Genomic DNA, 16,613 nt, shown 5'->3' with positions numbered 1-16,613 from the left:
CACCCAAGAGGTAGCCACAGTCCGGAATGAGAAGAAACTGTGAAACTTCACCATCTTTTAGATTTGCTGCATTAGTACTGTTTATCCATTTTATGTTATGGTTTTTATGTTTTTATCAGATGATGATGATGACGATATATCATGTATTGCTGGATGGGAATGGCTTTTTACTGGGGTGTCCGGAAAAATATCTTCTGGAAACTCAATGGGTGGGTCAAGCTTCATTTCCAAAAGATCAAACTGACTTTATTTACAGCCTAGAAAGTATCTTGCCCTGTGTCTGTTCAAAGGGGGGGGGGGAGGGTCAGGATCGCAAGGTTATATTCCTGGCATCATATGCCCTTCATCCACATCACCTGGTTTGTTTTATTGAACTATTCATTGACTTTGACAGGCCTCTCTAGCATGGGATATTACTTTTCTTCTGCTCCTGCTTTCTACTTGTGGCAATCAGCAACTAGGGCAAGGTGAAGATGAAGAAGAGTTGGTTTTTATATCCCACCTTTCACTGCCTGAAGGAATCTCAAAGCAGCTTACAATCGCCTTCCCTTCCCCTACCCACAGCAGACACCCTGTGACGCAGGTGGGGCTGAGATAGCTCTGAGAGAACTGTGACTGATCCAAGGTCACCCAGTTGGCTTCATGTGGAGGAGGAGTGGGGAATCAAACCTGGTTCTCCAGATTAGAGTCTGCTGCTCTTAACCACTACATCACCCTGGCTCTCAATAACTTTTAGGGGGATGCAACATGAGGATACATCTGAGTATAGTAGAATCCACATGTTAATGAAGATCATCATCATCCAGTATGGAACAAGTAAGAGAAAGTACTTCTTCTTGCAATATATAAACAACATGGAGTCCATCGCTGCAAACTAGAGATGCCAGCCTCCAGGTGGGACCTCGGGATCCCACAGAATTACAGCTCATTTTCAAACAACAGAGATTAGTTCCCCTAGGAAACATTGATGCTTTGGTGGGTGGACTCTATGACATTGTACCCCACTGAGGTCCATGTCCTTCCCAGGCTCCAGGGGTTTCCCAGCCTGGAATTGACAACCTTACACCTTCATCCCCTGCCAGTGGCCAGGGGGGACCTGGCAACCCTACCTCAAACTGTGATGAAAGCTAGTTTTAAAAAAAAAACACACTTTGAGGATCACAAAACCAGGCCATTCGATGACAAGATAGGAATAAGTACCTATTGTACTGTATGGTTTATTCTGTTATACTATTTTTGTTGCATTGTTTTCTACAATTTTTAATCTGCCTTAAGTCTCAGCAAGAAAGGCAGACCACAAAGATGAACACAGACAGGCAGAAAAATGTCAATTAACCCCCCGCCCCCAAAAGCCTGTTAAGGAATGAAAATGCTTCAGAAGGAGCATAATGTTGAGAGTAAGGCTGCCAATTCCCCCCCCCCTACAGCCACTGGCAGGGGATGGGGGGGGGTAGGGTTGTCAGATCCAGGTTTGGAAACTCCTGGAGATTTGGGGATGGAGCCTGGGGAGGACAGGGACCTCAGTGGGGTACAATGCCACAGAGACCATCCTCCATTTTCTCCAGGGGAATTTAATCTCTGTCGTCTGGTGATTAGGTGTAATTCCAGGGGATCTTTAGATCCCACTAGGAGGTTGGCAACTCTAGTTGAGAGCAGCTGTCAGTGGAAGAAAAAAAAAGGAGGGGGATCACTTTTATGGGGCACCTTTTTGGCCACTGCTCAAGAAAGAGTTTGGACTGGGTGATATTTTGCTCTGACCCAGATGTGTCAGATCCTGTTGAAAAGATCCATGTGGAGCTTCCAGTTTTGGCATGCTAATGGCGGCCGTGTCTCCGGGATGTCTCCCGGGACACGATCTGTGAACCAGCAGGAAGGAAGGGGGTGTAAATGTGCGCATCCCCCCTGGGGCCCAGAGAAGGGTCCCTCGCCATGGGGCTTAGGGGGTTGCCACCTCCCCGACACGCTGCCGGTGAGAGAAGGCATGTCCATCTGCCCCGAAGGTTCCTCCCCTGAGCTCACGAATGGGACAAAGCAACGCACACCGGAACAAGCGGCTGGGGGTTTGGAGAACGTTACCAGGTGATATTTGAGCGATCGGACATTGCTGAGTGAGTTCAGTGAAGCGAGAACACCAAGAATCGAGCGAACTCCATTCCGTGACAAGCGGGGGGGGGGAGGGACTTCTCCCCGGCAAGAACAAAATAAATGGAAAATAAAAATCTTTGCAGGAGGGATGGAGACTTTAAAAGGAACTGGACTATAGCAGGGAGTCTCCAGGATTTATATAAGCAGATCTGCAAACTTTCTGAGACTTTGGCAAACTCGGCTTAAAATAAACAATCTTAAAAATGGCAATCAGCAAGGAGCCAAGAGCGAAAAGCAAAGTACAAGCTTCTCTCAGGAAGTAGAAGAAGACCTGGATCATGTGACCAGGAACATCATAGACTCTTCCAGGTTGCAAGTGGAAATTTGTCCTCTGGTGGAAAGGAAGAGGTACTACACAAGAACTGAGTCACACACTGGCTGTTATATATGGGACTATGTTAGCATCCCCCCTCATGGATCACTGCCTTGTCGTGGCGAGGGGGCTTGCGCAGTTCAATGAAGCTGTGGGCTATGCCGTGAAGGGCCACCCAAGACGGACAGGCCACAGCAGAGAACTCAGACCAAGCGTGATCCACCTGGAGAAGGAAATGGCAACCCACTCCAGTATTTTTGCCAAGAAAACCCCATGGACAGTATCAAAAGGCTAAAAGATATGACGCCGGAAGATGAGCCCCTCAGGTCGGAAGGTGTCCAATATGCTACTGAGGAAGAGCAGAGGGCAAGTACAAGTAACCCCAGAAAGAGTGAAGCGGCTGGGCCAAAGCCGAAAGGACCCTCAGTTGTGGATGTGTCTGATGGTGAAAGGAAAGTCCAATGCTGCAAAGAACAATACTACATAGGAACCTGGAATGTAAGATCTATGAATCAAGGTAAGCTTGACGTGGTCAAAAATGAGATGGCATGGCAAGACTGAACATTGATATCTTAGGAATCAGTGAACTAAAGTGGACAGGAATGGGCGAATTTAACTCAGAAGACCATTATATCTACTACTGTGGCCAGGAATCTCGTAGAAAAAATGGTGTGGCCTTTATAGTCAACAAGAGAGTGCAAAAGGCAGTACTGGGATACAATCTCAAAAATGACAGAATGATTTCTGTCCGATTCCAAGGCAAACCATTCAACATCACAGTAATCCAAGTCTATGCCCCAACCACTGATGCAGAAGAGGCTGAAGTGGACCGGTTCTATGAAGACCTACAACACCTCATAGAACTAACACCAAAAAATGATGTCCTCATCATCATAGGGGACTGGAATGCTAAAGTAGGAAGTCAAAAGGTAACTGGAATAACAGACAAGTTTGGCCTTGGAAAGCAAAATGAAGCAGGGCAAAGGTTAACAGAGTTTTGTCAAGAGAACACACTGGTCATAGCGAACACCCTTTTCCAACAACCTAAGAGGCGACTCTACACATGGACATCACCAGATGGGCAACACCGAAATCAGATTGACTATATAATTTGCAGTCAAAGATGGAGAAGCTCTATCCAGTCAGTAAAAACAAGACCTGGAGCTGACTGTGGTTCAGATCATGAGCTACTCATTGCAAAATTCAGACTTAAACTGAAGAAAATCGGGAAAACCATGAGGCCATTCAGGTTTGACCTAGATCACATCCCTGATGAATATACAGTAGAGGTGAAGAATAGATTCAAGGGTCTGGATTTGATAGATAGAGTGCCTGAAGAACTATGGACAGAGGTTCGTGACATCGTACAGGAGGCAGCAATCACCACCATCCCAAAGAAAAAGAAATGTAAGAAAGCAAAGTGGCTTTCTGATGAGGCTTTACAAATAGCAGAGGAAAGAAGGAAAGCGAAAGGCAAAGGCGAAAAGGAAAGATTTACCCAACTGAACGCAGATTTCCAGAGAACAGCAAGGAGAGATAAGGAGGCCTTCCTGAATGAACAGTGCAAAGTAATAGAAGAAAACAATAGAATGGGAAGGACTAGAGATCTCTTCAAGAAAATTGGAGAAATCAAGGGAGCGTTCCATGCAAAGCTGGCCATGATAAAGGACAAAAACGGTAGGGACCTAACAGAAGCAGAAGAGATTAGGAAAAGATGGCAAGAATACACAGAAGAACTATACAAGAAAGACCTCAATGTCCTTGACAAACACGACGGTATAATCACTGACCTTGAGCCAGACATCCTGGAATGTGAAGTTAAATGGGCCTTAGAAAGCATTGCTAACAACAAAGCTAGTGGAGGTGATGGTATTCCAGCTGAGCTATTCAAAGTCTTAGAAGATGATGCTGTTAAAGTGCTGCACTCCATTTGCCAGCAAATTTGGAAAACGCAACAGTGGCCACAGGATTGGAAAAGATCAGTATACATTCCAATCCCAAAGAAGGGCAACGCCAAGGAATGTTCAAACTATCGCACAATTGCACTCATATCACACGCTAGCAAGGTCATGCTCAAGATCCTACAAGCTAGGCTTCAACAGTACGTGGATAGAGAACTACCAGAAGTACAAGCTGGGTTTCGAAGAGGTAGAGGAACGAGAGATCATATTGCCAACATTCGCTGGATTATGGAGAAAGCAAGAGAGTACCAGAAAAATATCTACTTCTGCTTCATTGACTATGCTAAAGCCTTTGACTGTGTGGATCACAACAAACTATGGCAGGTCCTTAAAGAGATGGGAGTACCAGACCACCTCACATGTCTCTTGAGAAACCTGTATAAGGGCCAAGAAGCGACAGTTAGAACCGGATACGGAACAACTGATTGGTTCAGCATAGGAAAAGGAGTACGACAAGGATGTATACTGTCACCTTGCTTATTTAATATATATGCAGAGTACATCATGCGAAATGCTGGCCTGGATGAATCACAAGCGGGAATTAAGATTGCTGGGGAAAAGATCAACAACCTCAGATATGCAGATGATACCACTCTAATGGCGAGTCAACTCCATTCCACGATAAGCCGGGGGGGGGGGACCTCCCCGTTAAGAACAAAATAAACGGAAAATAAAAATCTTTCCAGAAGGGATGGAGAATTTAAAAGGAATTGACTGTACCAGGGAGTCTCCTGGACTCACATAAGCTGCTGCGCAAGTTTTCTGAGACTTCGGCAAATTCAGCTAAAAATAAATTTTAAAAATGGCAATCGGCAAGGAGTGAAGAGCAAAAAACAAAGTACGAGCTTCTCTCAGGAAGCAGATGAAGACGTGGATCATGTGACCAGGAACACCATAGACTCTTGCAGGCTACATGCAGGGATTTGTGCTATGGTGGCAAGGAGGAGATACTACATATGAACTGACTTATTTCTAAGGGATTATGTTAACATCAGAGAAGCAACCAGCCTCTGTTCATAGGATCCATCTATAAAAGGAGGGTCCAAACTGGATTAAAGTGGTGGGGCCCACATGCAGACGTTAAGCGAAGCCGAAAGCGAATACGTATGCCTCGGCATTACCCGAAATAAGTCTGGTGGACAAATGGATGGATAGACTCTCTGTAAGTTTGGCTTTTTTAAGTAACAAAGGGACGGATGTCTAAAACTGTAGGCTTGAACTTAAGCGGAAGTCACGGAAAATGAGACTTTACTCTGATCAGTTCCAGTTTTAGCAGGACATTGCCACAGGGAATTCATTTAAGAAGAAAGAAGCGTTCAGTTCAGGAAGAAGAATTGGCTTTATTTCATCTATTGAGAGAACTATTAATATTAAGCTGCTCTGAAGGGAGGTGGGAAAATAATTGTAAAATGAGATGCCACTGTTCTTGGAAATTTGTGTTTAAATTGTTTAAACTATTTAGCAATTCTTCTGGGAAACTCTCTGCATAGTTAATGTTGATGGCTTGTTTTTGTAACTAAGGATGATATACCACTCGCAGTGTTATGAAAAGCAACTTTTACAGCTAAGCTAATACTTTATGAGCTATGTAATAACCCCCAACTCTTGGGTTTTTAGTGGGTTTTCTTTTCTTTCTCCATAGTTTGTAGATCCCTTCCCTTATTTCGTTGTAGTTTTTAGAAAATGCAAATTTAAAAAAATCCCCTAGGGGGGGGAGATCCATGTGCACTAGAGGAGAGAATGATGTTCTGATTTCCCCCTCCTAAGTAGGCCCTCAGGCTGCTTCCAGGGGTCCCCCATCACCTCAGGAGTAGCATTTCAGTGGGAAATTAAGACTGCAAAGAGAGGGAGAGATGGGGAAGCAACACTTCCATGTACAGCAATATTAGGCAGGACCCATGCCTGTGTTTTCATGTGCTTACAGATTCAAAAGGGAGAAACTTGTTACAACTGCGACATATAATTTTTTATGATCAGACAGTCCCATGACTAATCGGACAAGACTTTTACTCATCTCATTTAACTTGAGTTTTCTTCTCTCTCTAGGCTAAAACAACTCAGTCTTGTTCAGAGGCAAGGAGGGTAGTTATCATGGGTCTAGGTGGGAAGAGGCAGAATACCTGTTGTGACTGGAATGACAGATTCCCCCCCCCCCTTGCCTGCATCTTTTCATGAACTCGCTTAAGTAGCACATCAATTGCAAGGCATGATTAAGTGTGTTCAGCGCTTCACATCTTGACAAGGAAAATCACTGCCACGAGTCCATTTCAGTAACCAAAATATGCAAGGCAAATTAACAGTGATTAAAAAAAAATTACATTTCAGCCTTTCATAGTTCCCAGGTGTGGGGGGCCAATTTGCTACACAGCAATTTTCATTTCTTTCTTTCTAAAAGCCCACATCTGCCAAATACATTGGCATCCACCGAATCTAGAAAATGAATTTCCCTGTGCAGCAAGTTCTAACAGGGTGAATTCAGCGAAGGATGGGCTCATAATTGTACATTTCTGTGTTTTTTTAAAAAAAAAAATCTGGGGAGATATTTTTATCTGCATCACCAGCTGAAAATGGCTGGAAAAGATACTTTTTTAAAAGCCTTCATTCCCAAGCATGTAATTATCAAGTCCTTCAACAAATATATTATATACATAAAATCACTGTCTCCCCCACGCATGTATTCTCTCATTTTCTTGCATACACACACTCACACACAGACCAGTAGTGAAAGAAACTTATTTTAATAACAGCAAATAAAAAGGGGTTGGGGGGAGATAACAGGCAGGAAATTTAGGAAAGAATTTGCATCACAACTAAGGTGAAGAAAGAATTCTTGCAAGGTACTATAGTGGAAAGAGTTCCACTTCGGTCTGGGAGACCCAGAATCAAGTCTTCTATAATCGGGCAATCACCATCCTTCATGTGCAGTTCCGCATCAGTGGGAACAGCATGTGTCAAGGAGTGCTCTAAAGACAAACAATTCCAGCTACTTTATTATTAACTGAAAGCATTGCTATGGATTCAGAGATAGGATGCTTCAGAAAGCCAGTTTGGTGTAGTGGTTAAGAGCAGCAGGAGTCTAATCTGGATAACTGGGGTTGATTCTCCACTCCTCCAAATGAAGCCAGCTGGGTAACCCTGGGTCAGTCATAGCTCTCTCAGCCCCACCTGCCTCACCTGTTGTGGGAAGAGGAAAGGAAGGTTCTTGTAAGCCACTCTGAAACTCCTTTGGGCAGTGAAGGGCTGCATATAATATCTCCTCCTCCTCCTTCTTCTATCAAAGAATCACTGAGACCATGGCAATCATTTATTTGCACAAGAAGAAGGGCGATAGAATACTCCTGAGGCTCAGAGAACACAGGAGATAAGTTCTGGTTTTCTGGTTTGAGGTAGCCCATTTGGCCTAACTGCCAAGGGGGAAGGATTGGTGATGGTTGTAAAACCTGCTCTGTGGTATGTAACATATAGTATATGGCAGGTAACCAGATGGGGGGAGATTTTGGGGCCTCTCCCAAGGGGATGGGGGCCCTAACTCTAGATTAGGGAAGGCTACCATCAAAACTGGGCAGAAAGATCTTAAAAGGCAGAATCTTCCTTTGTTCTTTGTCCAAATATTTTGCTCTGATGCTGTTGACCATATGCTGGTACCCACGCTCCTCTGTAAATGGGGTAGTAGGGGGTTTGGGGGTATGTTTGCTTCAGCAAAGGAAACTGTCTTGTATTGTAACTTAGTTAGACCTATATTTTATCTTTCTTTTCCAAAGATGAAGAAGAAGAAGAAGAAGAGAAGAGATTGGATTTATACCCTGCCCTTCACTACCCGAAGGAGCTCTGACAGAAACTGCTCTTTTTTGAGAACAGCTCTGACAGAACTATGGCTTGCCTAAGGTCACCCAGCAGCTGCTAGTGGAGGAGTGGGGAATGTCTTCTCTGTGCCCCACTAGGAGTCACCAGAGGTTGCCATGACTTCTAGGCATGGCTACACATACACACACACAAAAGCAAAACTACCAGAGGAGGAGAAGAGATTAGATTTATACCCCACCCTTCACTACTTGAAAGAGTCTCTTTTCCCCTACCCACAACAGACACCCTGTGAGGTAGGTGGGGCTGAGAGAGCTCTGAGACAACTGCCCTTGAGAGAACAGCTCTGAAAGAACTTATGACTGACCCAAGGTCACATAAGCAGCTGCATGTGGAGGAGTGGGGAATCAAATCTGGCTCTCCCAGATCAGAGTCTGCACTCTTAACCACTACACCAAACTGGCTCTCCAAACGGAGGAGGAGGAGGGGGAGAGAAATGGTGTTGCATGGGATTAATTCAGTTACCAAAACACCACTCCTGCTGGGTCTGGAATGTGTTCCCTCAGATTTTACTCCAGCTCTTAAACTGAGATACAGTTCACAGCGGGGAAACTGTATCAGTGGGATGACAGTGACCAAATGCAAGATGGAAATGTCCAAATCTGGCTTCAGTCTGGGGAAGGGAGAGAGCTCAGAGGGGATGTGATGCTATAAGACTAGAGTGCACCCTCTGAAGTTGTCATTCCCTCCAAAGGAACTGATCTGTGGAGTCTGGGGGTCAGCTGTAATTCCAGGAGATCAACAGGCCCTGCCTTGAAGTTGGCTTCTCTATGCAAGACACAATAAGAGGCCCAAGTAATGCTGCTTAGCAGTACCAGTGGATCAACAGTGCAATCCTAAACCAAGTGGGAGAACCAGGCTTAAGTTCCTAGCCTGTCATGGAAGCTCAGTCCAGTCACACACAGCCTAACCTACCTCACAGCGTTGTTGTGAGGATACAATGGAGGAGAGGAAACAATGTAAGCCGCTTTGGGTCTCCAGTGGGAAGAAATGTGGGATATAAATAAAGTAAATACAATACATAGGGTGCTCGGGACTGCACTGCGAACAGTGGTCCATGATTTCTAAATCTCATTCTTCTGACTCTCAGTCTCCCACTATACCTTTTTTTAAAAATGGATTGTTAAGACATAAACAATTCATAGGTTGCCAGGCGTGGCAAGGCAACCAGCAGGGAGGGGCAGCGACATCAGGACATCACTTCTGGGGGGAAACTAGAAGTAACCACAGTTCTCTCTGGGAATCACGGATGGCCTTTTGTTTATTTTTCTCCAGGGGTCTGCCAACCCTAAGTATAGCAATAACAAAATATATATATAGCAAAATTTCCCCTCTGGCATTCTCCCATGGATGCATTTTGTTCCAATATATGACAAAGGGTTGCCAAGTTTTAATAAAACTTTCTTGCATACTTTGTTTTCCTTCCCACATTAGCATGACCTACCATGATTTACAGATCCAAATTAAAGCATTTGGGAAGAATCTCCAAAAGTGCCATTTTAGGAGGAGGAGGAGGAGGAGGAGACTGGATTTATACCCTACCCTTTACTTGGATTCTCAGAGCTGCTTACAATCCACCACCACCACAACAGACACCCTGTGAGGTAGGTGGGGCTGAGAGAGCACTATGAGAACTGCTCTTGAGGGAACAGCTCTGAGAGAACTGTGACTGACCCAGGGTCACGCCAGCAGCTGCATGTGGAGGAGTGGAGAATCAAACCCGGTTCTCCTAGATTAGAGTCCACGCTCCTAACCACTACACCAAACTGGCTTAGAATTGCATGGTATCTTTTCTCTTGTTACTTCTTCTACAGTGTTGAATATATTAAACCTATAAATTTGTGCTGTTGGGCATTCACTATGTCTTTCTTTGCATAAACTAGCATGTAAAGAGGCAGGGTCTTTCCTGCATCCCATCTGTGCTGCGGCGTCTAGTCCTTACGGAGACCAAAGATAATCAGTATGTGACATTCTCCATAATTGGGGATTTGGATATAACTTTCATGTTACGCTGTGAAGAGATTACTATCACAATCTGAGCTACGAAGCAGTTTAAAAGAAACTCCAAACAGGATGTACAATGGGCACCCTATGAATACAAAGGTGACAAGAAGCCATTTCATAAGGTGTGGCTCAATACATCAGAAAGCCAACTATGCATACCTATCATACGTTCACACAATCAAAATCTGAAGAGGACAATTGCATTTTTACAGACTAGACATGCAACTGTGTTGCTTAACTAAACAACTGCTAGAAATATGGGTTAACATCTATGAAAAAACAGGTGGTGGTAAAACTTGAGGATGGCCTTGGGAAAGCCCATTCTTCATTTTGGTTCATTACTGGTTATCAACATTATCCCTCTTTCAGAACTACCATGTCCTTCTGGAGTGTGATTTCATACTCGTTTTACAGAAAAAATAATCAAATGCAAATCAGGTAATTCATACAAGTATCACAGAAATCAGAAATCTGTTCCAGCTACAAAGTTATTCACAACTTTTCCCAGGATAAATGTTGTAATAACAAAGCATATTTATTTAGATACTCATACCCTGATTCCCAACCTCTACCCCAGCAGGGAACCAAAGTTGGCCCTTCTTATCTAAACAAGTAACAAAGCAGCATATTGGCATCACCAAAGTTGCTCAGGCAAAGAGACAGTTTAGAGAAACTAAAGTGTACTTTCTCATTTGAAAGACATGCTTTCCTTCCCAAAATGGAAGACACAAAGGATAATTAATGGAGCCATATTTTCAAGAACTGTAGTTCAATAATAAGTGGCACAACCCTATTTCTATAGTGTCAACAGGGTTAATGACAGTGGCCTTTGTACAGGACCATCAAAGACAACTGGCTTAGTAGATGGTACATTAGGCTTTTAAAAGCTGTCTAATTACAAGGACCCTTAAAACACTCTTTAGGTAAGAAAGGACAGAAACAAATCACTTACCCATCATGGAAAAAATGCCAGTTTTCCCTTGCCCTGACCACCACCACCCCCAGTAGAAGAAGCATGCCCCACTCTTTTGAGCCTCCACCCGACATTGCATTCATTTTTAGCATGATTTGTGGAGCTCCCCAGGCTTTCCCCTTTGCTCCACCTGGCTAATAGGGCAGCAGCTGTAGGCAGAGCTAATAAATGTTTTATTTACAACAGTTAAAACAGAATCGTCCCCAGCATTTCACATGCATTATTATCACTGTAAGGTAGGGAGAAAGGTGAGCTAAGGGCAATTTGAAGTTGATGTGCTCCCCATTTGGACTTTTGACTGATGTGTTCTAGAAGTTCCAATCCGGGAATTCAATTCCAAGACTAATGTGGGCCCAATTCAGATTAGGCTTTCCCCATGGACCATTTTAATAACCAAAAAAAGCTCAGGGAGCCCCTCCTTCCCCACTGGGCTGATGTAGCCATCAGTTACATGTTATATTATTTATGGGGCAACTAGTGGTTGCCCAGGGCCATTTCAGATCAGAAAAAAGTCACTGGGTGGGGGGCTTGCCTCCCCCCCCCCACAATCCAAACTGAAACCATGCATGCTTGGGAATTATGTTCTCAGTGGGAAACTCCAGGCACACATCTGCTCCATAGTCACTGTAAGGGTCACATGTCCACCACATGGGCTTTGTACCATATTAATCAGTCCTCAAAGAGTCTTTAATAAGTAATAAGGTTGCTTCGCCATGGGAATTTTTCTTGCCACCATGCAGAACCAGCCAATGTTATTGTTTACCAAAGACAGACTACCCACCATGTCTTATGATGACCCCTGTGAGCCATGGGGGAAAGAATAACTGGATCCCTCAGTCTCTGAAGGTGCACACCTAACAGAGCAATTAATGGCTAGAACATCAGTCTAGGTCCAATGTTCAAACACCTACTCAGCCATCAAGCTGCCTTGAACCACAAGGAAAGGTGGGGTATAAATGTTTTAATAAAATAATAAATATAGCAAACCTAGGTATTTTAGGCAAGTCACTCTCCCTTGCCCTAACTGACCACACAGAGTTGTAAGAATAAGATAAGGGGAGGAAGAATGGTATACACCACCCTGAGTTGATCTGTTGAAGGAAACACACAATCGTGGTGTCTAATTTGTCACCCGATGGAGGCATGGTGTTCCTAGCAGCCTAAATCTCACTAGATAAAGCTCCATCCATGAAAACAGGAACTACAGAAATATTACACCTACTCACCCAGATCACTACCCCCATCCTCAGGAAATAACATTAGTGCTCCATATTACATGTGTGAAAATTATTAGGACCCAAGAATCCTTTCTCTGTGCCTAGTATAAACTTGTAAGATAGTGTTCACATGTCCTGTGAACCTCAAAAGCCATAATTTATTTTCTTTTGGAAATGACAGAAATAGTTTGGCTGCTAGGAACATGATCAACCATTGCTGCATATTAACTGGAACAAAACATTTGCATTTTCAGTACTCACACATCATTTTTATGCCAGTCCAAATAAAACTTGACCATATGTGTCAATCCACTTGAAATGCTTGGTGCGTAGATAAATTTTATAAGGTTCCATTTTATACACTCTTGAAAAACAGGTGTAATTTCACACACAAAAAGCTCAGATTTAACTGTTCAAGGAGGAGAGCAAATTGTTTAGATTTTGAAGAGCTGAATAAAACCCTGAACTACAACTGAAGCTCAGTGAAATCTTCCAATTAATACAAAACAGCCTTTTACAAAAACAAAACAAAATTCCACACCCTGGACTGTTAACATGATCATCAGTTGGAGGCAACTGACACAAAGGCAGAATGGAAGGTTACTTTAGAGTTCACCGTAGATCACATGACTCACATCGTAAGGCCTAGTTCATACAAGCAGAGACCTGAGGCGGCCTGTATTGTTTCAGCAAGGGGGCAGAGCATAGCAGACTCCTCTTTGTTAAAAACTCACTTGAAACTAGAAAACCAACACAGTAAGAGCCTATGTCCCTGCTGTCCTAGCTTTCTATTCCTTTGGTATTTGTGTGAAAGAACATTCAAAACTGAAATTGCCATGATGCATTCTACCATGATGCATTTTCTTGCATGAGTGAATCAAGCCATAGAGTCAGGGTCAGAACAGAACCATGGACAGTCCAGCATGACCCCACAATTTCTAAAGCTCAGGATACATCTCTGAGGCCACTTTCTGTATATAATCGGAATCCTGTACTTCAAAAGCATCCAGTGTTGTACACTCCTGTCTCCATCTGTGCCTGACAACAGTTCCCGGGTATGAGAACGTACAACCCTACACAATTTACTAGGATAGGTCATCTGAAACCATGATATAAGACCTCAGGCTCTGACATACAGATCAGCAACTGAAGGCCCTGAGGATCAAATCTGACTCACTGGGAAGTATGAAATTCAGCCTTCGGTTATCGATTCAAAGGTCAGAAGATGGTATGGTGGGTGTGGCGATGGATTTGCTGGCTCTACAGACTAACACTCTACCTCTCTCCTCCTCAGAACTAGGCCACAAGCAACACTAGTCAGTGAGCAGGATAATAAAATAATATCACCTGTCTTACCAGAATTCAAAGCAATTCTCAACAAATTCCAAAAATCGTGATATGTGATATATGCATTAACAACAGACAGCATAAAACAGGTACAGTTCACTAGAAATAAGGACATTTTAAAAAGTTAAACATCTATGCAAACAATAAAACCAGACTTGACTCCCAGTATTCATGCTGGTCCTGGCAATTAGCAAAGCAGGCAAAGTGATATCTTTATTAGGCTCAGTGTTGCCAACAAAAAATACTTCCACATTACAGCAAAAGTCTGAAAATCAGTGGATGCTGTTGTGAAGATGTGAATGTCAACAAGCCAAGATTGAATTTTTGGTAGTTTACAAAATGAAAGACACGTCAATTAACACTGACAGACACCTCGATGTGACTGCCAGCATTCACTGATATATGTCCCAACAGTGAGGAAATATGTATTTTCAGACATTCACCCCCAAAATGTTGGGGTTTGCCAGAGCAGAAGTTTAGAATTAGCTTCCTTCACATTTTGCTCAAAGTAGAGTCTGTAGAGTTGTACAGTTTCCCTACTTAATACCAGGCTTATTGGAGAAACAAAGACAGACCAAGTATCTTAATAACAGCTACAAAAGCCATGCTGCCCAGTGTGTTCAGACATCTCGTAAAAAGGCACTTTCCTTCTTTCTCCATTAATTCATTTATATCTAGACGGTCAAAGGAACTTGCAAGGGAAGCAGTTTCCTTATGAAAGTGGATAACTAGCCTAATCATCATTAACTGCTACTATGGCAAATGTGCCCAAACTGTGCTTTAATAAAATAAAATAGCTTTCAGATGGAAGCAGAGACACAGAGTGACTGCAGCATAGATTACAAGATCTGCTGACATTTGTTCCTTTTATTCATCAAGATCAGAGAGCCAGTTTGAAAATAAATCATCCTTCCCGAATTTGGGACAAGCCCCTTTCTCCCAGAGTGAAAGTTTTCAGAAGGGAAGTCGGGTTAAGCAGCGAAAGAAAAAACCTTCACATCGTCTGCATTAGAAAATGAATAAAGTGGCAAAATTTAGTGCAACTGCATTTTATTGTCAACCACCTTCTCCTTCCAAGCATTTTACAATCTGGTTTCGTGGGATATCTGCTCAGCCTCCAAAACCCATAACATTTTAAAAATGGCTATTAGCCCCTATTTCTGGGAGAGAAAAGACAGAAATAAAAGTAGTCCTTGAAAGCAAACTATGGGAGTGCCATTTGTCAAGGCCACAACAAACTTTACAGCTGGTGTCTGCACACATGGTAAAAGGGAGACATAATGCCATTTCAGATGTGTGCACCAGCTCTATACAGGTGCGCGGCCATAATATTTAGTATGTGAAAGCGCCTTTATTAAACAGGCAATTTTCTAGCGCAGAAGAGTCAGCAATGCGCTACAGCAGGTTAGAGTGGAAAAGTCATCCCTGGAAGCAGCACTCTACATCAAGATTCAGAGTTGGCAATCTGTCTATATTTAGCATGCTCATTTACTATACTCACACACATAACACCATGCTCTCTCCTTTCAGGGAAAACCCAGCTTTATAGTAGCAGGAGAAATGCAAAGGGCACCCAGCTACCCTCAAAGCCTCCATAAAACATGTAAGCTGTAAAAAAAATGACTTCTAAGAGAGCTCCGTATAGACCGGCATAGTTTCCAAGGTTACAAAGTCAAATTCCTTATATTCAACGAGAACCACCGGGCACATCCTGTATCAAAGCAGGGAAGTCGCGGCATAACATTCTGAGCCGATTTCTATGGAGGTCTTCTATTAAGGATATTAACCGTTACCCTTCTATTAAGAGTTTTAACTTTTAAGAATCAAGTTGCCTTAAAAAAATTATCTGATGAAATTAGCCGGGGGGGAGGGGAGGAAAGGGGAGACAATCCCACTCACCGAAATCTGACTGCAAATCCTTTTTCAGCCCACAAAGCATGTCTGCTATTATCTATCAAAGCATTCAGCTCAGCTGCGAGAGGCGCTCCTTTCTCTGCTTCTTCGCCTTGGCAGGCGCGGGAATCACATTACAGCAGCCTCGCTCCCAGGCCGTCTCCCACCCGAGAGCAGGGGTCCCCCTGCCCAGAGGAGACGCTCCGCCACTTAAAGGGAACAAAGTCCTATTGAGTCCCTCTGGAGTGACACCTAGCAGATGCTCTGCTCGAGTCACAAAAACGGAACAAGGGAGGCTCCAATCAGGCTCTCAGTATGGTACAGTTTGATAAAATCTAAATTCAGAATAAAGCAGCTTTTTAATAAAGAAAGAAATCCCGCAATAGATCTATCACGCCGCTTTGCCACGAGGCGTGAAAACGGAGCAAGAGTTCCGAAAGGCCGGCATCAGAAACGAGCCGCTAGCTGAAGGGGCAACGGCGAACAGGCACGCCGGCTCCTCCCCAACCCACACGGCACACGCTCCGCGGGGACTTCACTTCCAGCGGCATTCCAACTTCGACCACGTTGCGAGAGAGCAGCCATCATCCCGCATGGGAGGCGAGCGCTCGTCTTTCCGGCGGAGCCTTTTGTTGGTTTCGCCCAGAAATTCAGCACGCTCCCCGGGGGATTCGGATTCCTGGGCTGTGCCTCTAAACCCGGGGACCCTTTCCCTCGCTCAGTCTGGCAGCCGCACGCGTTGGACAGGGACGAACGCGTGCGGCAGAAAATCTCCCAAGTTGCAGCAACATTTCAGAGTGCGAGGAGAGAGGGCGACCGCCGGCGCTGCAGTGCTGCTGTGTGACACTCTCTTTCCTCTCCCCCCCCACCCACCTCCGGCAACCGACTGCGCGGCCTCC

At 44.0% G+C, this 16,613-nt stretch overlaps 1 protein-coding gene across 1 annotated transcript in view; it reads right to left on the bottom strand.

Moving 5' to 3' along the window:
- The window catches only part of GRIP2 (glutamate receptor interacting protein 2), a 193,891-nt gene extending 178,024 nt beyond the window's left edge, over positions 1 to 15,867 (bottom strand). The window contains exon 1 of the mRNA XM_015429364.1: positions 15,721 to 15,867. Coding sequence (XP_015284850.1) covers positions 15,721 to 15,760 — 40 coding nt within the window. The 5' untranslated portion in view covers positions 15,761 to 15,867. The remainder of the gene's footprint in view (positions 1 to 15,720) is intronic.
- Positions 15,868 to 16,613: the final 746 nt, after the last annotated feature.

The sequence above is a fragment of the Gekko japonicus genome, unplaced genomic scaffold (genome assembly GCF_001447785.1).
Source record: "Gekko japonicus isolate JY-2015 unplaced genomic scaffold, Gekko_japonicus_V1.1 scaffold12, whole genome shotgun sequence".
Lineage (NCBI taxonomy): Eukaryota > Metazoa > Chordata > Lepidosauria > Squamata > Gekkonidae > Gekko > Gekko japonicus.
The sequence above is the reverse complement of the archived record's forward strand: the minus strand, read 5'-3'. Positions and strand labels throughout refer to the sequence as shown.